Source organism: Anthonomus grandis, chromosome 4, assembly GCF_022605725.1.
Source record: "Anthonomus grandis grandis chromosome 4, icAntGran1.3, whole genome shotgun sequence".
Taxonomy (NCBI): domain Eukaryota; kingdom Metazoa; phylum Arthropoda; class Insecta; order Coleoptera; family Curculionidae; genus Anthonomus; species Anthonomus grandis.
The window spans coordinates 2896077-2920699 of NC_065549.1; the positions used below are offsets into that span (position 1 = coordinate 2896077).

The following is a 24623-nucleotide window of genomic DNA, read 5'->3' on the forward strand; positions in this document are numbered from 1 at the left end:
TTACCAAAACCTAATCCTTAAGTAGTCTCAGGATTAATATTCGCTAATCTTTTTGGGGATTCTAATCTTTTTCGTAATTCCCAATTGTTTTTTGCTAAATACACTTGATATTTGAATGAAATCAATGGGGGGAGGCTATATAGAAGAATTTGATAAGTTTTTATTATTTACAAAAGATTATTACAAAAAAAGCATTTTAAAATGAATTATTGCTCATGTATTGGCTACACTCATGAATTTTGTTTGTTTTTTGAAATTTGTCATTGTTGTCATAAAAATAAAAGGCTATTTATTGCTCATATATTTGGTTGTTTTATTCATATTTAAAAAAATGTTAATATAAATAATTTTTATTATAAAAATATAGATAATTTTTTTACGTTTTAAGTTTATTAAGTGGAATGAAGTAATTTTTTTAATGATCTATATTATTACATAGTCAAAGAACACGATTTGATAATAGCACTGCAATTTTGCTCGAAACTTGTCTTTCTGGTAAAGCGCTCGCTTGTGTCAAATTTCATGTGACAGCTGTCATTGGTCAGTGAGTCTTGATCAGTTTTCATAAAAAATGAGGCAGATAGTTATTTATTACTCATATAAATGTTTATTATATCGTTTTTAAACAACAAGGATATTTTTTTACGTTTTAAAATCGTTAACTGTAGTGGCATCTACTTTATTACATAGTCAAAGAACACAGTTTGGGTATAGCACCTTACTCAAAACTTGTCTTGCGCCAAGGCTCTAGTTTTGTGTCAAATTTCAAGTGACAGCTGCCATATATTAGGGTTGAGTCTTAATAAGTGTTTATAAAGATTACATTAAAAGGTAATTTATTTCTCATATATATGTTTACAAATTTTTCCACGTTTTCAGTTCGTTAAATGCAATGAAACAGTTTTTTTTTAAACATCTATCTTATTATATAGGTGAAGAACAATTTTACTCGATACTTGTTTTTATAGCAAAGCGCTTGTTTATGTCAAACTTCATGTGACAGCTGTCATAATATGTCAGTGTAGATTGTTTATAAAGATTTCATTTAAAAGTTATTTATTTCTCATATATATATGTTAATTTTTTGACATTTAAGTGCATTAAAATGTGTTTTTTTAACACAGTTTGGCAACAGCGCTTATATTTTACTCCAAAAGTTGTCCTTTGGCCAAGACGCCCCTTTCTGTCAAATTTGGCTTGTCAATTCTCACTCGGTTGTCAGTGTCAGTTGTCAGCCTACAACCCAAAATTTGGGATCGATCATAAAAATTTGATTTTTGAGGCTCAAAAAGACTAATCAAAAAATAGTCGAAAAAATGTCGCTTCTACGTTCCTTCGGTAAAAAACAAATTGAAATCGCCACACAATGGTGAGTACTATAAGGGGTTATTTTAAGTTTCGACTTCAATGTTTGGGTTATGTAATGGTTTTCCTGATACCTTTGAAAAGTGGCAAGCTTAAATCCTGCAATAAAAGAAGCTTTTCCTGCAGTTTATTGATACGAAAAGGGCTATCTAAACACTTCAGTGATAAGGGTGCAAAATTAATAAACTTGAATTCAAGTTTTAAGTTCCACGCTTGTATTGGCCATTGTAAAGACTCGACTCTGCATAAAAAGTCTTATTACTAGGGCTCGGAATTTTGGAAAATTATGTATTCAAATACTCACTTTGTTTTTTTTTTGAATATTTGAATTATTCACTATTTGAATAATCATACAATGTATCCGAATATATTTGAATATTCAAATATTTGAGTAATTAATAGATAAATTTAAAGGAATAAAGGAAACCTCTCATACAAAATATCTTGGGATATACCTTGACGAAATTTTAACTCGCATATACATACTTAATGTCTATTTTATAAATTTTAGATAAAAGTGACATCATATATTAACTCAGTCATTTCAAAGATACAGAATTTTAGTATGGGGAGAATTATACAGGGTGTCCGGAAGCTAGATGCAATCCTTTAAGGGGGTGATAGCTGACTTAATTTCAAACATTTTAAGCTAAATATGTGTAGGTTGAAATTTGTTTATAAATTTTTTATGGGAATTTTTGCATTTTTCTCAAGAAATACCAAGATTTCACACTTAAACGGTAATAGAGCACAAGTTACAATTAGTATAGGAGTTTCAAAGTTTATTTTGTTTTGTCTAATGTGTATTAATAAAAATACGATCAATTCCAAGCTTCTGTGTAAAAGTGTAAACTTATAGAAAAAATAGAGACATTGAAACTTTTTAGTGCGGTGCGAATCGATTTTTTCCAGTCGCCTTCCGTCCAGCTTTTTTAATATACTAATTACAGTAATACTAATTACTAATACATTTTAGTGGTCAAACCACTCAAATCGAGCAGGAGATACTTACACAATGATTTGTGAATGATGCTTATTTCTTAAGTGATTCCATAAATTGCTTATTCCTGTCTTATCCTTGACATTATACAAACAAAATTTGCATTCAACGCGATTATCCATTCTATTAAAATATTGCCAAATTTTGCTTTTCGAACTCATATTGACTTACTACTAGACTTACTGTTAATTAAGTCAATTAATTTAAAATTAACCCTTATACAGTACTTAATCGTTCGCTTTTATATTCAACCAGAGTCAAATACAACTAGTATAACTACGCCGTGCCGTGCCACGTGGAAATCTGGAAATATTAAATGTTCCCAAGAACGATGACCGCCCGTAGCTTGTATGCAAAGAGAAGAAAAGATCGGGCCCGCAATATTTAAATATTCGAGTATTTAAATACTCAAATATTTAAATACTTGAATATTCAAATATTTGTTGAAATGAATAAATTTTTTTGCAAAAACTCGATATTTGAATAAACCGAGTTTGATTCCGAGCCTTAGTTATTACCATCTTATTGGTAACTGAATCTTGTTATTAATGAATAAAGATTAATTTTTTAGACCTTCCAGTTTCCTTGAAATTGTGCAAAATTTTCACACACCCTTTTTAAAATGCTTATCCGTCCATATAAATAACTTAATGACCATTTTAATAGTATCAACTTTTGACAATTTTCTGTTTTACAGGTTAAATAGTGCAGGAGCATATGGTGCAACTGGCGGAGCCCTACTAGTATATTTCACTGATTGGAGGGTTGTCGCTGACTATCTGCCTTTCTATAATGGAAAGTTCCCTCCGAAGGAAGAATCCTAAGTGTTCAGTACCCACTTTGTAGATATTTAAGTTATAAATAAAGTTATATTAAAACTAATTTTTATTCTTTTTTACACCTATATGTACATAAACCTAATAGTCTGCCGCAGTGTTTGATAAATAGTCCCTTCTGCCAATATTTGATGCCTGTTTGTTTTGTTGTGCCTCCAGTTTGGGGCAGTCTGTGATTCTGTGCCCCAGACCACCACAATATGCACAACCCCTTTCATCTCCAACTTGTAAATATTTCTCACTCTCTGGACAGATCTCCAGCAAGAATTCTGGTACTTTTTGCTTGGCCTCAATAAGTAAATGCTTTAGGTCAAGCAGTACCATTTCATCATTGGATTTATTAATGAACGTAGTGGCTAAGCCTTTATTCTCAGATCTTCCGGTACGACCTATTCTATGCACATAGTTCTCCACATCATCGGGCATGTCATAGTTTATAACATGCTGAATGTCTGGGAAATCCAGACCTTTGGAAGCAACATCAGTGGCTACCAAAACGTCTTTTTCATGCCTCCTAAATGCTTCCACTGATCTGGATCTTTCTTCTTGGTCTTTGCCTCCATGTATGGCAACTGCTTCTACACCCTTTAAGAGTAAATACTCATGTATTGCATCCACATCTTGTTTTTTCTCTGCAAAAATGAGCACTGGTGGAGGGGTTTTCTGCAAACATTCCAAGAGATAGACAACTTTGGCTTCTTGCTTCACATACTCAACTTCTTGGGTGACATTCATGGATGCTGCACCTGCTCTTCCCACATTAATAGTTATGGGTTTTACCAGAGCTGATCTGGCAAAATTTTGAATCTTTTTGGGCATAGTGGCTGAAAATAGTAAAGTTTGCCTCTGCCCACTGAAATATGAAAATATGGTTCTGACATCTTCTTCAAATCCCAGGTCAATCATCCTGTCTGCTTCGTCCATGCAAAGGTACCTGCATACAGTCAATTTCACTATTTTCTTCTCTAGCATATCCATAAGTCTTCCTGGTGTGGCTACCATAATATGCACTCCTCTCTGTATGGTCTCAATTGCTTCATTCACTGGTACACCCCCGATTGAGAGGCAACTTCTAATCTCTGGCATGCCTTTTTTGACTAAATGCCCACAAAAGTACTGAATAATATCATATGTTTGCTTAGCAAGCTCTCTGGAGGGGCAAATGATTAGCCCATATGGGCCTTCGTTAGCTATAAAGGGCATTTTGACTTCTTGCTCAAGGCAAAACATTATTATTGGCAAGACAAAAACTAAGGTCTTGCCTGAACCTGTGAAAGCTATACCAATCATGTCTCTACCAGAGAGTACAGTTGGTATCCCTTGAACTTGAATTGGGGTGGGTTTCTTAATGTTCTTTTGCTTAAGGCCCTCCATAATGCCTTCATGCAGCTTCATATCTCTAAATGACTTTAATGGAGGGGGTATATCTTCACCTTCAACTAATATCCTTAATTTTTGTCTCAAGGTTTCATGTCTTGTATAAGGCATTCCTCGGACATACCTTGGTGGTTTCCAGCTTGTCTTTATTGGTTCACTGTACTGAATACCTTTTGCCAACTCGCTCACACCCATCAAGGCCTTTTTCTCTGCAACTATATCAAGTATTTCTTCTTCTTTTTTTAGTTGTCTTTCAGCAGCACTCACTTTTTTGGCTTCGGCAAGTTTACGCAACTCGTTATGTTGGTCCAGCAATGGAATGTTATTCTTTCTGCCCCACATTTCTTCTTCCTCCTCCTCGTTGAGTTCATTTTCACTTTGTGATGCTTGCTTACCATGGTCACTTTCCTTCACTTGTCCTAAGCGTCCGATTTTTAACAGTTGTTGCTTTTTACGTTCTTTTACAGGAACGTAAGGGACATAGTTGCTATCGTCCGAATCTGACGACTTTTCTTCGTCATTTTCTGGCCGCCGATATCGCTTTATAGGAGGCTCCTTATCAGACATTTTTAGGTAAATTATTACCAAAGAATTCACGACATTAAAAAGAAATAATCACGTGGACTGACGATGGACTGAACTTTAGGAAAATCACCTTCTTCCTTTTTGGTGGAAATGGTAATTTTAAAAATATAAACAATTAGTGTGACAGCTGACATTAACAGTTAAAGTTGACATTAAAATTAGATGTTGCCAGATTGTATGACCGCTTTAAGGTGCGCTCATGATATAGGTCTCATGACGTTAAAAATCATGAAATGAGATTGCCAGAACTTTCAATTCAGAAGTTCTTGGTTTTATTGCCAGTAGTCAATTTGACCGAATTACACCTCTACAATTTTTCATACTCGAAAGCAGGGTCGCCAAGACCAGGGAAATGTTTCTGTTGCTACTGGACTAATTGGTAATTGGTTTGCTAGTTTATAAGGGCGTTTGCTTCACGTCATAAAAAATGTTTTATCTTTTTCTATCTTTAGCAATGTTGCCAATGCTAGGGAAATTTCCGAAATGGAAAGAAAAAGAGTTTTATAGTCATTTACGTGTTTTTTTTTTAATTTAACGTAAATTAACTTGGTAAAGAATTAAATTATAATTTATTTATTTACATTCAGCGAAAATTGTATTATGGGTATATCTAGGAATTTTCTTAAATTATAGACTGTAATTATAAATAAGCTTGAGGTACACGTCATCCAAGAATGTTTTTTTTTTCCTTTTTTTTTAGCAAAGTTGCCAGTGGAAACTTCCGAAATCTTGAACATAATACCATAAAAAAATAAAATAAAAACTTGTTTGTTTTTATTTGGCGAAATGTTGCTATATCTAAGGAAACCTTTAGTAAATAATACATAACTAAAAAACTGTATCTCGGTGAATTCTAGAGAATTTAAAATCTCTTAGGGAAATTTGAAATGAAAACATGGCAATGCTGCTTAAGAGCTAAGTCAAATGTCATTGTTATCTGTCATCTGTCATAGTTTTTTCAAACTTGCCCGGAGTTTCCCACAAGATTTTCCATTAAAATCCCGAAATTAAAATATACAGGAAAGATATTCGCCGAAAATGGAGCAAATATTAGCCAAACTGTTAGTGCCAAACAGCAATGTTATCCACGAGGTAAAAACCCGATTTGACACAAATTTAAGTGATATAACCTCACTTTACACGTGCAAGACCGGACTGTGGCAGCTTTAAAACGTGAAAATCCGATTTTTTAGGGCACCAAGGAACTCAAGGAGGCTTTCAAGAAGCCCGAGGCGATCCCGGCATTATGCGACGTAATTGTCACCTCGGCCAATCCGGAAATAAGACAATCCGCCGCGGTGTTGTTACGCAGAAAACTGGGAAAAAGGAGGCAGTGGAGTAAGTTAAATGTGGAAATAAGGAACAGGTAAAAAGTGGTGGCTTCTCGGTAAGTTATGTTATTTAGTAGTCGTTGTTTATTTCAGGATAAAACAGGGTATGCTACAAGCATTTGTAAATGAGCAGGAGAAATCTGTTAAAAATGCCATAGCTCAGTTCATAGGGGTTATAGGGAAAAATGAGTTTCCAGACAATAGTTGGCCTGAAGTGCTTAACTTTGTTCATACTTTATGTAGCAGTGACAATGACATTGATAAAGAGGTACAAAATTTTATTTAAAACAGTGACTCATTCATAAAGACTTATTAACTAACCATTTCCCTTATGACTAATATATCAAGTAATGCATGCCAAATTTAATGGGTATGATATTTTAACAGCATTTTAATAAGACACTGCCATTTATTTCAGATGGGCATGTACACATTATCAATTATGACAGAAATGTCAAACAGTTCTTACATTATTCATGCAGACTCATTCTCACACCTCTTCTCCAATATCCTAAATGGTCTATCTCAGCCTAAAAGCAATGTTGCCTACTATACTGTCATGACTATGAAAAACTTGGTTCCAATCATCAGTGGGCATCAGCAAATGATCAATGTTTACCATCAATTACTACCAAACGTTCTACAAATACTCACTGCCTTTGTAAGCGATGATGAGAAAAAGGCTTGTGACTTATTTGAGATTTTAGAAGAACTTATCGATTATGCTGTCACAGTAGTAACTCCACATATTAAAGCTATTATCGATATGTGTTTGCATATCGGCAGTAATAGCTCCATGCCCACTACTGTGCAAATTAAGGCTATCAGTGTTATTGGTAAATAAAGGAATTTGTAAAAAAATAATAAGGGTTTAAGAGGTTTTTCTTTAGGTTGGCTAATAAGATCAAAAGGAAAAGTGGTGCTTAAAAATAAGCTGGTCGAGCCAATCATTGATGTACTGATTCATCTGATGGCTCAGCAACCTGACGACGAAGGGAACGAGGAGTATTTCTTGGGTGACCCAGATCAGTTTACATCTACAACAGTAGCTACACAGACTTTGGATTTGGTTGCTTTACATATACCTGCCGATAAATTTGTGCCTTATTTGTTGACCAAGGTAGAACCTGCTATACAGGGTGAGTATTTTAAAGTGGTCAATTGTTTTTATTTGTTTAACTGTATAAACCATTTATATAACAAGATCAAATTACAATAGAGATAATAATAACAGATAAAACTTCACTGTCACTAAAAGTCATTAAAATACCAATTTTAGGGAATTAACTGGAGCTGTAATAATTGTCTGCCTATCAAAGAAACTCCTTGACACTAAATCTACTAGTCTTTGAATATTTTTTTAATACTAAAGAATAAAGAATTAATACTAAGAATCTTGCTTGTCATAGTCAATATAAAGCTACCATTACAGACCCAAATATTTAGTATGAGACTTTCTCCAATATAAAAGACCCATATAAAGACCAATTTACTTTTGTAAGACTTAAAAATTGAAGGTAGTTTAGAACAATCAATAAGAATAAAATCAGAAGTCTTTAAGGTCCTATTAGTTTAATGTGAAATATTCATAAAAAAAATATCAACAGTCCATTTCAGTGCAATTTTTTAAACTTTGCACCAACTTTTACTTGTTACTTGTATACTTTCAAAAAATTTACTAGAAGCATTTTATTAATATGACCAGTATAAGACTCCCTACCCTTTGAGCCGCATAATGAATTCTGCTGTTAAAGTAGTAAAAGTTTATAAAACTAACATCGTTAAAGTGATTTTCTCTCTACACTGAGAGCTAAGTTTTTTAGTTATTAAATAATAAAGTAATTTATGGATCTTATATATTTTTAAATCTCTTCTTTCAACCCACTTTTAAAGATTAATTTCACATCCATAATTGCCTTCGAATCATTTTAAATAATAATCTGAATATACATGATGAGGCTGAGCTGGTAGATACAGGTTTTTTTTATTAAAGAACTTATTAAAAATTCATTTGATTTGAAAATGTTTGAGTGATAGCAATGAATTATATGTGTACTAAGTTTTGTTCTGGAAGTCTCCATGATTCGTTCATCACTTTCAGATTATGATGATGTGGTTTGGTAAGATTCCAGTTAACTTCAATATACCACACAAACCAGTAGTTCTTTTATACCTATTAAATAACTGTTCCTTATTATTTAATAATAGCAATAAGGCTCTCTATAGAATATTTCACGCAAATAATATTAATCTAAATAGAATTTTAGAGTCTAATCATGCCAGCAACCTTGGATCAGATTTGGCATCATTACTGTATACCCATATTTTAAAACATTTTATCAAAAAATGTGTCCACAATAAAACAAAGTAATCAATCTGGACTTCTAGATACTGACTGTGATAGGGATTCTTTTTTATAGATAAATACACAGAAGATGAAGCTCACTCACATACTATAAATAACATTGAAAATAAGCATGCGAAAAGTTTCAGTAGTTTTATTTTAAATATACAGTCTCTAAGAAATAAAATGGACGAGCTTCATCTTTTACTTGATTCATGTGATTTTCCTGATATTGTATTACTAACTGAGCACTGGTTAAAGCCTAACGAATGTTTCTTAATATCTGATTATATTCCTATATCAATTTTTTGTCGGCAACACTCCATACATGGAGGAACAGCTATTTTAGTTAAACAAACAATTGAAGCTTTTTTCTGTAAAATTAATAAGTATGATAGCTTTCTGTTGGAGAAGGTTCTTGAATTCTCCCTTTGTTTTTGTAAGCGATTTAATTTATAGGTTCTTTGTGTTTATAGACCACCCACAGGAGATATTGGTATGTTCCTGGACAAACTTGATTCTCTATTATCCCAATTGTCTCTACACTCCATAGTTATATTGGCTGGTGACTTTAATATTAACTTCACTGATGTAAGCTTGCCATCATATCATACATCCCTTTTAAGTATATTGGAATCTTATGACTTGAAGATGCATGTTTTTTCACCCACACGTATAACATTGATTATTTGTGTACAAATTTAAATGATGTGTCATGTAGAGTACTCTCATCTGGTATTTCTGACCATGAAGCCATTCTCGCTAGGATTCCATGCAACACTGTATTTCCTTGTAAAACCTTTATTATGGGATTTAAGTGTGACGTTCAGGGCCTTATGTTTAGTGAAAACTCCCCCTTGCAAAACAAAGAAAGCTGTAAGTTCCTTGGTATTACCATTGATGGTCGCCTTCGCTTCGAAGATCATATCCTAAATCTTGCATCAAAATTATCCTCTGGATGCTTTGCAGTAAGAATGGCGGGGCATGAGCTGGGAGGGGTAGTTGCACGTTCAGTGTACTTTTCTCTTATTGAGTCCCACCTTCGTTATGGCTTGCCTTTTTGGGGTTTAAGAACAAGGGATTATTAAACGTAATTTTTGTGATACCTATGTTCCGCTGGGTTAAGAGATTCTTGTAAACCTCTCTTTATATCTCAAAAAATCCTAACTCTTTTTTCTCTTTTTATCTTAGAAACAGCTACTCTTATTCATAAATGTCCTAAACCTCCCTCTAACACTGGTCATATGACTCGCCAGGTTAACGATTTTCCCTTACCAATCCCTACATCCTCCCTCACCAAGAACTCTGTTATATACCTTAGCAAAAAAGTTTACAACCATGTTCCTCTATGTATCAGACAAATTTTAGAAGTTAAGAGATTCAAAAAGGAATTAAAATCACTTTTATTATCCAGGGCATATTATAGCCTTGACGATTTTTTTAATGATACCTTTTAACCTGTGCTCTGACATCATTTTAGTGTTTTAGTTTTGTTTCCTGTTAAATAATTTAATTTACTTCCTCTAAATTCTGTTTTATTGACAGCTTTACTTATTTTTTAATGAAATTTATCAAAAAGATGCTTTTTTTTTTCTCAATCTGTTTTGTTATGATTAATTTTGGTAATGTGTGTAAATTTTATGGTAAAGTGTTTTAGATGTTATGTTTGTTTAAAATTTAAAGTGAATTTGGAATTTTTTAGTTTTTAGGATGCTTGTACACAAGATTTTGTTGTCTTACGTAATATAGCACATTTTCTTTCTTTCTTGAGTGATGACGAATCTCCCGTACGAAGCAAAAACCTAGTAACTCAATTTTTTACAAAATTTAGATTTTGTTACCTTTTTTTAGTGCTAGGTATTTCCTATTATCCAATACAAATTTTTTCCCCAAATTCCTACGGATAAACGTTTTATAGCTGTTGGAAATTCCTAGTAAGTCCTCAAAATTTACTCTTTTTCATTGGCAAAACATAGCAAAACAGCCTTTCAAGAAAAAACATAGCAAGTTTTTTTTGCTATTGAATTTAAAAAATAAGTTATAATAAGATCCCAGGGAAAAAGATAATATGTATAGTTATAATGTTTTTCCTTTGCATATCAATTAAATATGGTTCATTTATTACAATGGAAAAACCAAGTATTTTACATTACTAACATTTTGATTTTAACAATTTTCTAGTAATACCATGCAAAAACGTAGTAAAATGATTTACTAGGTTATTCCATATTTTAATGTTTAAAAACACTGCTGTATCCAATCCGTTAATTTACTTTGCTATATTCATTATATTATTTGCTATATTTATTATATATTTTGCTAAATATTGCAAAAATGACTTACTATGTTTTACCATTTCACGGGAGGAATTGTGTCTGCTCAATGAAAATTTTAATATAAAACATGGTATCCCTTAGGGTCATCCTTTCTGTCAGTTTTTTGTTTATAGTGACATGGCTAGATTGAGTATCTTAGTATAGATAATATTCTTAGGGTAACATTTTGATTTCTGTATTTGTACAAACAAGTGAGAAGTATTATTCATATATTTTTGTTAGGGTTGATAGAAATTATACCTACTGTACTTATATTATTCATTTTGTGCTTTAATTAATTAATTTATTTATTTATACACGGGATCAACCCCATTACAAAATATATATATATATATTTCTGAAAAAGAAATAAAAGCTATACCACTAATTACTAATTAACAATAATTATCAGACTTAATCTTAATACCAAGGATAATTAAACCGTTTTACAAATAGTAACAATATTCTCTCAAAATCAGAACAATTATTAACAATGCATAATTAGCTAAGAAAAAACAAAATATATTATTATCAATGACAATGATCAAATGTATTTCAAATTATTAATCATGGAGCAAAATTAATTCAAAAAACAAAATCCTACAAACTCTTAATAAGACTCCTAAAATGCAATAAGGAAATTTCCAAAACTTCAATTCCAGTAGAGTTTACCAGCCTCAAGGTCCTTTCGACAGGCGAGTGCATAGCATAGTTGGTACGATGATAAGGCAAAGAAAACAATCGATTTGCCCTTAGATTACGGTATGGAATATTAAATGAAATCCTATTAAGTAGTTCGGGACAAATCACAAGGCCATTCAAAAGTTTATAAATAAACACCAAATCATTCTCAGTGCGTCTCTTAAGTAAACTCCGCATATTCAGCAAGTTCATTGCTTCATCATAACAATGGTCATTAGGAACTGGAATGCGAAGTTTATAAAGGCAAAATCGTAGAAATTTATTTTGAACCCTCTGCAGTGCCATACAATTATTCATGTACAAAGGAGACCAAATTATTGATCCATACTCCAACAAAGAGACAACAAGTGATATGTACAACCTTTTGCAAGTTTCAACCGACTTGCAGCTTTGTCAACAAGGTGTAAAAATCTTAGATAATAAAGCTTTTATTGACTTGACAAATTTAATGACAGCAATGACTTTAATTAAATTAACTTTTAGGTGGTGACATTTATGCCCAAAAAGCGGCTTATTTGGCGCTAGCGGTGCTGGCTGAGGGTTGTTCCGAGAAAGTGCGCACGAAATATTTGAACGAATTTTTAAAATGCGTCTGTAACGCCATTCATAATCCGAACGCGGTGGTGAGAAACGCCGCTTTATTCGCCCTGGGACAGTTTGCCGAGCATTTACAAGTTAGTCGTATAAAACTGCAGTTACGTGACTGTTATAACTGATCGAATTTTTTAGCCTGAAATCAGCAAGTTCGCCTCAGATCTTTTGCCAGTACTGTTCGAGTACCTCTCGCAAATCCTGAAGCAAATGGAGGTGGAGAGAAAAGATCCGCCCAGTTTGGACCGTTTGTTTTACGCCCTGGAAACGTTTTGCGAGAATTTAGAGGAGGAATTGATGCCTTATTTGCCGATATTCATGGATCGGCTGTTTGTCGCTCTCGCACCTGAAATGACCTCGATTCAACTGAAGAGGGTCGCCCTAAGTGCTTTAGGGGCGGCCGCTACCGCAGTGAAACAAGGCATTTTACCGTACTTTCAAAAGATCATCGAAGTTTTGAATTTTTATATAAATTCCGATCCGAATTCGGAAATTCATCAGATTCAGTGCTATGCCATAGGTAAGATTTTTGTAGTAAGAAGTTGTATTTTACCGTCTCTCGATTTGATTTATGTTCTTGTTAGAAACTTTGGCTGTAGTGGCCCAATTCGTCGGTCCGGAAAACTTCAAACCTTTAGCCCAAGAGTCCCTCCAGTTGGGATTGAGGATCATGGGAGAAACCGACGATCCGGACGTGAAAAAGAGCGTTTATTCACTGTTTGCCGCCCTCGCTATCGTCATGAAGGAGGAATTGGGCGTGGCGCTGCCTAAAATTGTTAATCAGATGATCGAGAGTATACAGAGCAGCGATGGAATTATTGTAAGCCATTATTTTCGTACAAACGATTATCTGGCTCAGAGTTATAGGGTTCTATGTCACAAATATCTCACAAAGTTCTATGAGAGCTATATTTCATTAGTCAGGGTTTCAAAGTTCCATGTCTATTTGCTAATATAATAATTAGAAGCAGTGGCGGCTCGTGAAGCTCACGATGAAGCTCGAAGAATCATATAATAGGCCGGTGTTGTCAAGTAATTATACATTTAAAACATAAACTCTAAGAATTTTTTCCAAAAAAAAAAACATTTTTTTTTCTATCAAATTTAAAAAATTTGGGAGAATTGGAGAACTAAAAAGGGGGACACTATGAAAAGAAACGACAGTAATTAAGCTTAATATGTACATTTATCGTTATTTACGTACATAAAAGTAACAAGTAACTACTAAAAATGGCACAGAAAGAAGGAGTCATTTAAAAGTATTTTGAATACAAACAAATTATCAGTTTTGAGTTTTATTACCTATAAAGCAAGTTAATTCTTTTATCTTTGTTTCGTGCAAATTTGTCAATTACCCTATCGTAAAATGTGTTCCCAGTTTATACTAATTGAGCGAGAATGTCCTTTTGGATTGATAAAATAGATAAGGATGAAAGCCGATTTTGAGTCATTGTGTTCCGCAAAGATGTTTTTATTCGCTTTAACGTAGAAAAAGTCCTTTCAACTGAAGCACTGGTTGCAGGTATTGTAGCTAGTAAACAGAACAACTTGTAACTTTCAGGAAGAATTTCATTTGTGTCGTAATCATGCATACTTTTAATTAGACCCAACAAACTTTTATCGTAAAATTGTTCACGGTGTATTGGTGAGAAAATGGTTTCTAGTTCTGTTTTCAATAATGATTTATCAAAAAGTGGTCCATAAGTATTTATTAACGAGTCCAATGGTTTTTGCGGAAATATTTCTCCATATTTTGAAAATTTTTTAGTATCACCCAACTGCAGAAATTGAAACTTGCTATAGTCCGAAAAACGTTGCTCTAATTGAGTTATTGTCCAAAATTTCAAAAAATATTCGTCTAAATTTAGTTTTGGCTTTATCCAAAGTGCTTTGATTACCATCATTTTTAGGTAAACCACCAAGTTCATTACGATTTAAGGTAAGTTCTGTATTTGTCTCGCTAACAGCAACGTTAATATGCTTAGAAAAGGTCAGGTCATTTCTCCAGCTTTTTAACACTTCAAGACATCTGGAAACGGAATTATTACAAAACTGGATGTCATTATTTTTTTTCTGTAACACATTGTATAAGAGCTCTATCTGTTGAAATATGTCGCTAAAAACGTTTAATAAAAATACGAATTCCAGATCATCCAGTATTCTTTTAAACCCATCTACCTCCCTAATTAATTTTGCATTTGATTCTGGGCAATTCATTATCTGCTGAAATACTTCAATTAATTTTTTTCTCTCCTGTAATACGGCATTTAACACTTTAGCATTCGAGTTCCATCTCACTTCGCTATTTGTAGGAATTCGTTTTCCGATAAATTTATTTAAGAAATGGGATCTTTTAGAGGAATGGTGAAAATAAGCCGGAATTCCTTGAAGAGTCGAAAAAAATATTTTTACTGCCGTAATATTGGAGCAACTTTGCTGTAAAACTAAATTAAGGCGATGCGCAAAACAATAGGTAAAAATAGCTAGTGGTGCAGAGTCTTTTACTAATTTTTGTAGTCCGTTTAGTTGGCCCGACATAACACTAGATCCATCATAGGTTTGAGCAATTAGTTTCGCTTTACAGTCAAATTTACCAATCACACTAAACAGTAAATCGCGTAACGCTGGAGCATTTCGATCTTCCCCTAAATCAAAGAAACCTAAGAAATATTCTTGAACTATGCCTTTTGCATCTACTAACCTGCATACAATTGAACACTGTGCCTTTTTAGTTATATCGGTTGTTTCATCAACAATACAGGCAAAAAATGGGGAATTAATGATGGCATTTTGAATAAAAATGGAAATTTCGTCTTAAATCAGGTCAATGAGTTCATTTTGTGTCGTTTTTGAGAGGCCTAAAATAAGTTTTTTTTTGCCAGTGATCTTTTAGTTCTGGATTTGCATTTAACATTAATTCCCAAATAGCTTTGAAATTTCGAGGATTTAGAGAGTCATCTGACTCATCGTGGCCACGAAAAGACAGTTCCTGTTTAGCTAAAGTACAAGTTAAAGCAATTAATTTTTTAATAATTTCTCGGTTTATTTTAACTTCAACATTATACTTGACTTTTTTGATATTTTCGACTGTTCGTCTAGCAAGTCACGAACAGAAAACTCTCTTTTTTGTACATCCTTAAAGGACAAAGAACTACTTAAATGCTCTTTACAAGTTGAATGTTTCTTAAGCGATGCAGATATATATTTTAAATTGGAGTATCCTTCACAATTCCATACACACTTTTTATTCAAAGCAACAGACATGGCCAACAATACAGTTTCTTTGTAATACAACTTCCACACAGCCATTTATACACATCATACCAAGAAATATTAAAAGCACGTACTTTTTTCCCATCTTTTTGGTCAATACACAGTTTTGGAATAGGCCTGTCACTCAAAATAATTTTTCGTCTTTCAGCCTCAGGTCTTTTAGCCAATGGTAATTCCAACAACGAAACAATAATGTCCAATCCACTGCCAAGTGCCAACATAACATTATTGGTACTAGTACTGCAATTTGGTAAAACTTCAGGCTCGGATAAACTCATTTTTGTCTATTATATTATCTTACTATTCCAAAAAAAGTAATATATAAGTCCTCAAACTTAGCCTTTAATTTTTAAATAAAAATTTAAAATAAAGGCCTAATAAAAGGCTTTGGCCTCTTATGCCTTTATCTTAATTACACAACCAACTAGTGTTACATTTTAAAAAAAAACGTAATAGGCAAAAGCCTTGTAAAAACATTGCAAATTTCTGGATTTAATTATTAGGTTCTTCACCAACTTTTTAACTTCACTTTACCAATGTCTACAACTTTTTAATTCACGAAAACATTTAACCACGAACTCTCAAATTACGAATTAGCAAATTAGGAACAAATTCAAGTACAGATCGATAAATTCTTCCGCTAAAAACAAACATTCAACCGCGAAAACAAACGCAGGCCACCTCGTGTCGGGCCTAAATGATTTCCGTAAGCGCGCATATAAAATCCATCCTCCGACCACGAACTTAAAAATATACCTAAAAGATACCCAAAAATGACTACTGCACGATGGCCGCCATTTTTATAGTGGTTGTGTCCTTTTGATGTTGGTCACTCTGAAAATTTTTAGTGTTGCCAACAAAAAATATATTAAATAACGGTAATGAAGTTGACGTTTGACGTGTGAGTATAACGGATTGCCTAGATTTTGACGATTTGTAAACGACGCTTGGGTATATCGTCTGGAACAGGCGATGTATCTTTCTCCTTATTTAATACGTGAATAATGTATCACCATATTTATTTAAAGGTATTTGGTTCAGTTTCTCAAAACCGAATTATTGTGAATTGTCCGTCTGTATTGTTTATAATAGAATAATATATTGAGTTGTTGACAGAATAATGAATAATATATTTTTTCTATATAAACCCTTTATAATTACAAACCCTCATAAAATCATCTATATTTTGATTCTTATATATGGTTGTACCTATTAATGTGAAAACACTGTACATGGAAGGAAGTAAAACTTGTAATAGTAAAAATAGAAAGAAAATAAGTGTTTTTAACTGAATTTGTTAAGTAAATACAGGCAAAAATTTAAATGAATATCATGGTATTAGGATTTATAAGATTCAAGATTATCAAAATGATAAAACAAATATTTTAAAGTGCACGCATGTATTCCAAGTTGATTGAAACTTTGTCTCATCTTAGGTGAGGATTACTTTTTTTCATAAATTTTAACGAAATTCTTAAAGAAGTACCAGAAAAATCACAGATCTAACGCAACTATCTTAAATTCTTACCTATATGTAACTTTCTATTTTGAGTGACCAACATCGAAAGGACACAATCACGCAAAATGGCGGCCCCCTAGTAGTGGTCATTTACTTTTCATTGAATTGGCAGTCCAGGTATATTTTTAAGTTCGTGCCTCCGACGCGTTGACCAGCGTCGCGCGATTTTTCTATAGGGATATATTGTGGATGGGGTCGGCCAGAATTGTTCGGGCCTATTAGTGATTTTTTAAGTGCGTTTAAGCGATTTGATGTTTTTTGCGTTAAATAAAATATATTTGCGGGTTAAGATAATAAATAAATTGGTGTGTTAACATGATATTTTTAAATTTTTATTTTTGTATTTTGTATGCTCAAAATTTTAGGGTAGGCCCGGCTTACCCTGCCTATTCCTACGAGCCGCCACTGATTAGAAGAGGGAAGTCGCTATGTTGCTCGAATGATGAATACAAAATAATCAAACCAGATGTATTCAAAGCAATTTATTTTTAAATGGCTTAGCGTATGAGCCATCATCAGTGCTAACTGAAAATGAGTTGGTCGTTATATTTACAAGACAAGTATTATTTAAATTCTTTGTCAATTGAAAATACAATACCCCAACCTTTAAAATCAATTTCTTCGAAAACCAAATTTTGTAACATAGAACCATATAGCCAGCGAATTAACAATTTAGATAATTTTATTACTGCAATTAGTCGCACTTTGACGAGGAAGACAAGGACAAGATCGACGTTTACGGTGAATTATCGGACGACGAGGACGAGAATTGTGAGGAGGACATCGAGGGCAGTTCAGAGGCGAGCGACGATTCCGCCCAATGCAGATACTCCGTCGAGAATTCTTATAACGAGGAAAAGGAGCAGGCTTGTTTGGCCCTCAGGGAGATTTGCATCAATACCGGGTAATTTCACAATACGTTGTCACATCGACCTATTTTAAAAGTGTATTTTAGGGTGGCATTTTTGCCCTACATCGAAAAGAGCTTCGAGGAAATATTTAAGTTGGTGAATTATCCTCAGGACGATATTAGACGGGCTGCCGTCGAGGCTCTCCAACAGTTTTGTATTTATTTGCATAAAGTAAGTATTGTAATTTTTTTAGAGCTTTTCAAGTATACCCCAATTATTTGAAGTAATTTTCCACTTTATCACAGGCATTTGACATAATGTTTATAAGATCCGTTGATTTGAAATACATTTTAGTTTTCCAGACATTCTAAATTTGCCATGAAATGGTCTCTTCATTTCATCCAGGCTTTTGATTAAATTTATTCAATTTTACAGCCTTTTCGAGATATTTTTCAAATCTTCCAAGTATTGATAATATTTTTTCGGGTCTATACTTGCTTTAAATAAATAAATCATTAAACGGAAAATTTTGTATAATAAGATAGATTGTATGGTTTTATTTTGTATGGATTGATATTTGGTAATAATGTTAATGTGATTTAATGTTGACCTGGCTATTTTTGGGCACCAAAAATACTTTTTATCGTCATCATTTGGTAAACGTTGTGTTAATTCAAAAAGACCCAAATATTGAAAATCAATAGAAAATTTTCACGTCACCTTGTATGGCTTCCAGGTAATTTTTGGTTGTTTTATAGGCTTTTGAAGTCAATGAATCAAATGACGTTTTTTTAGCGTGGAATATGAAAAAATTGGGTTTTTTTTTCCAGGAAGTTGTAGATACTTTATTCTTTGACTGCCTAGACAAAGTAAAATTATGTTTCTCCAGGTAGTTGTAGATATTTTGTTGCTCAAGTGTCTGAACTAAATAAAATAACGTTTTCCAGGCAGTTCTGTTCAGTTTGTTCCTTAACTGCTTGAAATATCTGAATGATGTTTTTGCAGCCTCCTGGAAAATTATTGGTTTTCTTTTCCAGGCATTTGTGGATGCTTTGTTTCTCAACTGCATGGAATAAATAAAATGTAATTTTTCCAGGCACTTGTTCCAAAATTATTCTTTAATTACCTGGAATATGTTAACGTCAATGTTTACCGAACGATGACGATAAAAAGTATAGAAAAAACTTGGAATTTAAATATTCGAGGTGTACATTTACCTTTTGCATAGTATTTTGTATAGTATAGTAATAATAATGTTAATGTCATTTAATGTTGACCTGGCTATTTTTGGGTACCAAAAAAAATCATTTATAGAATGTGGGTTCACCAGTTAAGAGTGCATACATTTTAGACCGTATAATGACGTAAGCAGAACGTTTTTAGCCGCAAAAAGTAAATGTACACCTCGCAAATTTAACTTCAAAGTTAGTCATCGTTCGGTAAACATTGCGTTAATCCAAGGCGACCCAAATATTGGAAATCGTCGGAAAACGGTTCAATCAGGCGTTTGAAATAATTTTTCAAACTTCTACAATCACTTTTTTTCACTTCTTAAAGGAATTATAAATATTTTACATCTCAAGCATTTGAGGTAATTTTTGGTTGTTTTATAGGCTTTTGAAGTATTTCAATGAGTGCTTAGAATATATAAGATGACATTTTTCCAAGCAGTTTTATATAGTTTGTTCGTTTTTATCGTCATCATTCGGTAAACGCTGTGTTAATTCAAAAAGACCCAAATATTGAAAATCAATAGAAAATTTTGAAGCTTGGAATTTGTAGATGTTTCTCTAGGTAGTTGTAGATATTTTGTTGCTCAGGTGCCTGAACCAAATAAAATAACGTTTTCCAGACAGTTCTCTTCGGTTTGTTCCTTAACTGCTTAAAATATCTGAATGATGTTTTTGCAGCCTCCTGGAAAATTATTGGTTTTCTTTTCCAGGCATTTGTGGATTCTTTGTTTCTCAACTGCATGGAATAAATAAAATGAGATTTTTCCAGGCACTTGTTCCCAAATTATTCCTTAATTACCTGGAATAAGTAAAATGAGGTTTTTCATAGCATGGAATATGAAATATTAGGTTGTCTTTTATAGACACTTTGTGTCTCAACTTTCTGGAATTTTTTTCCAGGTATTTAACGTCATTTCTTTTTTATGAATTCGTATTAATTTTTTTCATTCTTTAGGCCTACTATCAAAGGAATAAAATATGGACAAGTGCCTGGAAAAACGTCATTTTATTTATTTCAGGCATTTGAGGATCAAATAATCTACAATTGAATGGAGAACCCCTAATTTTTCACATTCTAGGCTGGAAAAATGGTTGAAAGACTTCAAAAGCCTAAAAGCAACCTAAAACAACCAAAAATCGCCTCAAATGCTTGAGTAAAAAAATATGTATAATGCCTAGAAGGGTTAACAAAAAAAATATTGTAAAGGTCTGGGAGCCATACAAAAAGACGCGAAGAACTGCTTCAAATGCTTTTTCCGACGATTTGGGTGGTTTTAGATTAACATATCTTAAATAGATTAAAATTCATGCACTTTTAACTGCTGGACCCACATTCTATCAATTTTTTTTTGTTGTGCCAAAAAATAGCCAGATAAATCACATTAACACAATTACCAAACACAAATAAACACAATGTACCTTGTTATAAACATTTTTACGTTTAACGATTGACAGTATTAAGGCCAAACCTTAGTCTAACTAAAAGAAATTAATCATTTCCTAGGACCTAGTGATACTGACTATGGACAATACTTTATAGTATAGAGAATTATTTTTGTTGGGATTGATATCAGTAAAATTAATCTATAATTGATTATTGCAAGGAATGAATAAAGTAACTTTAATATATCATTGCACCCGGTATCTTTGCGCGTTAGTAAAAAAAATGGCCTATGTGCGAAGAACTTTGGATTGCAATAAGCGGCAGTATCTCTCTCGTTTTGTTCGTTGAAAGTACCACCGTCTTTTCGGGTACCGCAAAAACCTTAAACTCAAAATTAGTGTAAACAGAGGCGCCTCAAATTCATGAGAACTATAAAGTGCACGAAGATCCAGCAACTAGATCCTCACGGGTAAGTCGTTAAGGCCCCTTTGTTTCGCCGCTCAATGGTGAATAATAGCAAAATTTCTCTTTTTATACAGTCCACAGTTTTATCTCATTTATTAGTCGAATATTCACCAGACTATAAGATACAATACGAAAATGATGTTTTTAGCCTAAAATATTAGTTTTTTTTTTCATTCAGTTGTAGATTCTTTGTTTCTCAAATGACCATCTATATTTCATTCTTCAACTTCCTGGAATAAGTAAATTGATATTTTTCCAGGTAATTTTAGCCGTTTTGTTGCTGAGATACCTGGAGTAAATAGACTGATGTTTTTCGAGGTAGCTGAAAATAATTCCCTAACTGCCTGGAATAATTGAAATGATGTTTTACCAGGCACTTGTACATTTTTTGTTTAAGTCTTTTAAGCATTACGAACAATTTTTCCATGTAGTTGAAAAAATTCTTGATTTTCTTCCAGGCATTGAGGAACATACCGTTTGTTTTTCGTGGATCTGCCAATCAATTTTTCGTGGCGATTTATCTTAAATTTTGCAGTTTTTCACCGTTCTAAAGTGAAATGTACTTGTGATTTGAGACAGCGAAAATTAGCATTTGTTTTGAAGGTTAAAGTGTGCCTACCTATTTAAAATGAAAAATTTTGGGAAGCAGGTTAATTTAGCTTCATTATTAACATCAGAATTAGGGTGATTTTGATCAAAAAAAGGATGTAAAGTTATATTTTTCTCAATTGAATTGTTTGTTACTACCGGCAAGTGATAATATAATTAAACAGCACCGGTTCATTGTCAGTATTGATGACTCGAAGAAATTATAAATCCATTTTCTTTGTAACATACTATAAGATCCTTGAACGGATTAAAACTCAATACCAATAGTAAAGTCCAGTGCAGCGATATATTAGAATGGTCTGACGGGTGAAAACACCAGCATTTTACTTCTTAAACAATGTAAATAGAAGGTGGATGACATTGTTTGGCAGGTGGAATGCTGGTGTTTTGACGGGTGATCATCCTAATATATCGTTGCACTGGACTTTCTCATGGATGTTTGATAATCGTGGCATGTTTCACCTAACAGGGCATCAAACAATAACAAAAACCTCACAAGCAAAACGTAATTTTTAGATAAACACTCCGGAATCGAAAAAGGCCCTCTACAAAGCCCTACAAATGTTCATACCGAAATGTTCGGAACTAATCAGGGCGGACGAGGAACGTTCGGTGGTGATGAACTGTTTGGACGCGTACGCGGCCCTTTTGGACGAAATTAAGGGCGAAGTGTTCGTCGGCGAAGGGCATAGGGAAGCGATCATGAATTGTGTCGTTACCGTACTCACTATGAGGGTAATTAGGAAATTATAAATTATTCATGGTAGTGAGATGTTTTATTTGGGATTTTTTCATATAGGCGATGTGTCAGGATACGGATGCCGGTACCCAAGGGGAAAATCCGGAAGACGACGCGGAAGCGGAACAAGACGAGCTGCTACTGGAATGTGCCGGCGACGTGATTCCGAAGTACGCGGCTGCAATTTCGCCGGACGATTTCGCGTGTTATTTCCCGAACGTGTTGAAGTTGTTGTCAAGTAGGACGGTAAGTCGAGAAGGAATAAACGTTCATTTAATTTTGTTTGTGTAATGAGGAAGGCAATTTTATGTTGTGGAATCTCTGATATGCTATGGTATAGTGGCCTGGGGAGGACTCTACAATAATGCCCTTGAACCCTTAAAAACCGTTCAAAATTATATTATCAAAATAATCTATGAAAAAGACAGATTGTAATAACTCTTATATGATGTGCCTCACTCTTATATGATACCAAAATATTTAATATTAGATCTTAAATCTATACTCCGGTGGATTCTGGTATAAACTTAAAAATAAAAACTACAGTAACTAAGTCACCAGCATGAAACTAGACAACTAACTGAAAGACATCTTGTACCATCTATGAAAATTGTCATGCCTTACTTGACTTTCTATAAATAACGTTTTCCTTCGCTTCTGAAATTTGAAATCTTTGTGTCTTATACAGTATAACCTCGATTATCCGAATCATTAATTGCAAGTGCCCGTTCGTATAAGCAAAATGTTCGGATAATTAAGTTTTACATAAAACACGTTTTTGTTGCAAATTTCTTAAGTAAAAAGTACTTTAAATACTTTAAAAAGTAAAACTTTCACTGCTTGAATCAAAGGAGTGCAGTTAGGAGGTAAAAACATTACACAAATTTGTTTATCCTCGCTGGATAAATTTTCTGGATGTCCAGGTGCATTATCAAGGAGTAGCAGTGCTTTTTCAGGTAAACCCAAGTCATGCATTTTTTGACGTACGGCGGGGACAAAGCACGTGTGAAACCATTCTGTGAAAATTTCTCTTGTTACCCATGCTTTTTTTTGACCCATGTAAACTACAGGAATGTAATGGCTTTTAAATGAACGTGGCCTCTTTGATTTACCAAGAACCAGTAATTTTAACTTGAGGCTACCTGAAGCATTTAAACAAGGCATAAACGTTATCCGTTCTTTATTTTGTTTTCTGCCTGAAACTGAATTTTCTTGGTTATAAACCAATGTTTTTTGAGGCAGTATTTTCCAAAATAGCCCACTTTCATCAGCATCATAAAGTTGATGGGCATTTAAGCCTAACTCCTTAATTTTATCATGAAGTTTTAGTTTGAAAGGATCTACTGCAGGGAGGTCACTGGAAAGTTTTTCCCCGGAAATAGAAAGCTGTCGAATTCCAAATCTCGGCTTAAAATTTTGGAGCCACCCTGAGCTAGCTTTAAACGTATTATTACCATGCAGTTGCTGGTAAAATTACTTTGCCTTTTCAGAAATAATTTCCCCAGACACTGGTGTACCTGTAATTTAATTTTAAAAAAATTGTTAAGTTTGAGAAACATTTATGCATTGATATTTTACCTCTAGACCTCTCCTGCAAGAACCAGGTGTAAACCGCCTTCTCTACGTCAGGATTAGCACTTAACTTAAGACTCTTTCGATTTCCAGGGCCACTATCCAAGCTAGCAAAGTAGGCCAAAAGTTTTGTGCGGTTGTTCTTTATATCACAGATCGTAGATTTACCAACACCATACTTAGTAGCTAAATTTGACACATTGTCACCAGCTCAATACTTTTTAAAATTGTGACCTTATCACTCAACTTTAAACAAATGCGTTTTCTCTTTGACATATTTGCAGTGCATATACCTAATTGTGTTATACTCAGGAACATAGTCTTTTTATTAAACACTGTCTAAAACATGTACGTAACACGCCGCTTAACGTGTCGTGTACCCATCCGCTGATCTAATCCAACTAATAAACTAGAGATGGGAAGTACGTGTGCGTGTCGTACAAAATGTACGATTCACTTTAATGTACGGTGTACGTGCCGTACAATTTTATTGTACTGACAGTACAATTATTTATTACTCTCGATCTCGCTCG

At 33.5% G+C, this 24623-nt stretch overlaps 2 protein-coding genes across 2 annotated transcripts in view; one reads left to right on the top strand and one right to left on the bottom strand.

The window, feature by feature from the left end:
- Positions 1–3232: 3232 nt before the first annotated feature.
- Positions 3233–5181, bottom strand: LOC126735500 (ATP-dependent RNA helicase abstrakt). The gene has a single exon (XM_050439509.1). The coding sequence runs from the start codon at positions 5143–5145 to the stop codon at positions 3283–3285; it is 1863 nt and encodes a 620-aa protein (XP_050295466.1). The 5' UTR covers positions 5146–5181; the 3' UTR covers positions 3233–3282.
- A 921-nt stretch (positions 5182–6102) lies between these two features.
- LOC126735494 (importin-4-like) overlaps positions 6103–24623 on the top strand; it is a 34184-nt gene continuing 15663 nt past the window's right edge. The window contains exons 1-12 of the mRNA XM_050439501.1: positions 6103–6255; positions 6357–6529; positions 6588–6762; positions 6913–7330; positions 7385–7633; positions 12339–12529; positions 12585–12966; positions 13031–13266; positions 17937–18142; positions 18194–18320; positions 22296–22514; positions 22579–22764. Of these exons, the coding sequence (XP_050295458.1) occupies positions 6202–6255; positions 6357–6529; positions 6588–6762; positions 6913–7330; positions 7385–7633; positions 12339–12529; positions 12585–12966; positions 13031–13266; positions 17937–18142; positions 18194–18320; positions 22296–22514; positions 22579–22764 (2616 nt within the window). The 5' untranslated portion in view covers positions 6103–6201. The remainder of the gene's footprint in view (positions 6256–6356; positions 6530–6587; positions 6763–6912; positions 7331–7384; positions 7634–12338; positions 12530–12584; positions 12967–13030; positions 13267–17936; positions 18143–18193; positions 18321–22295; positions 22515–22578; positions 22765–24623) is intronic.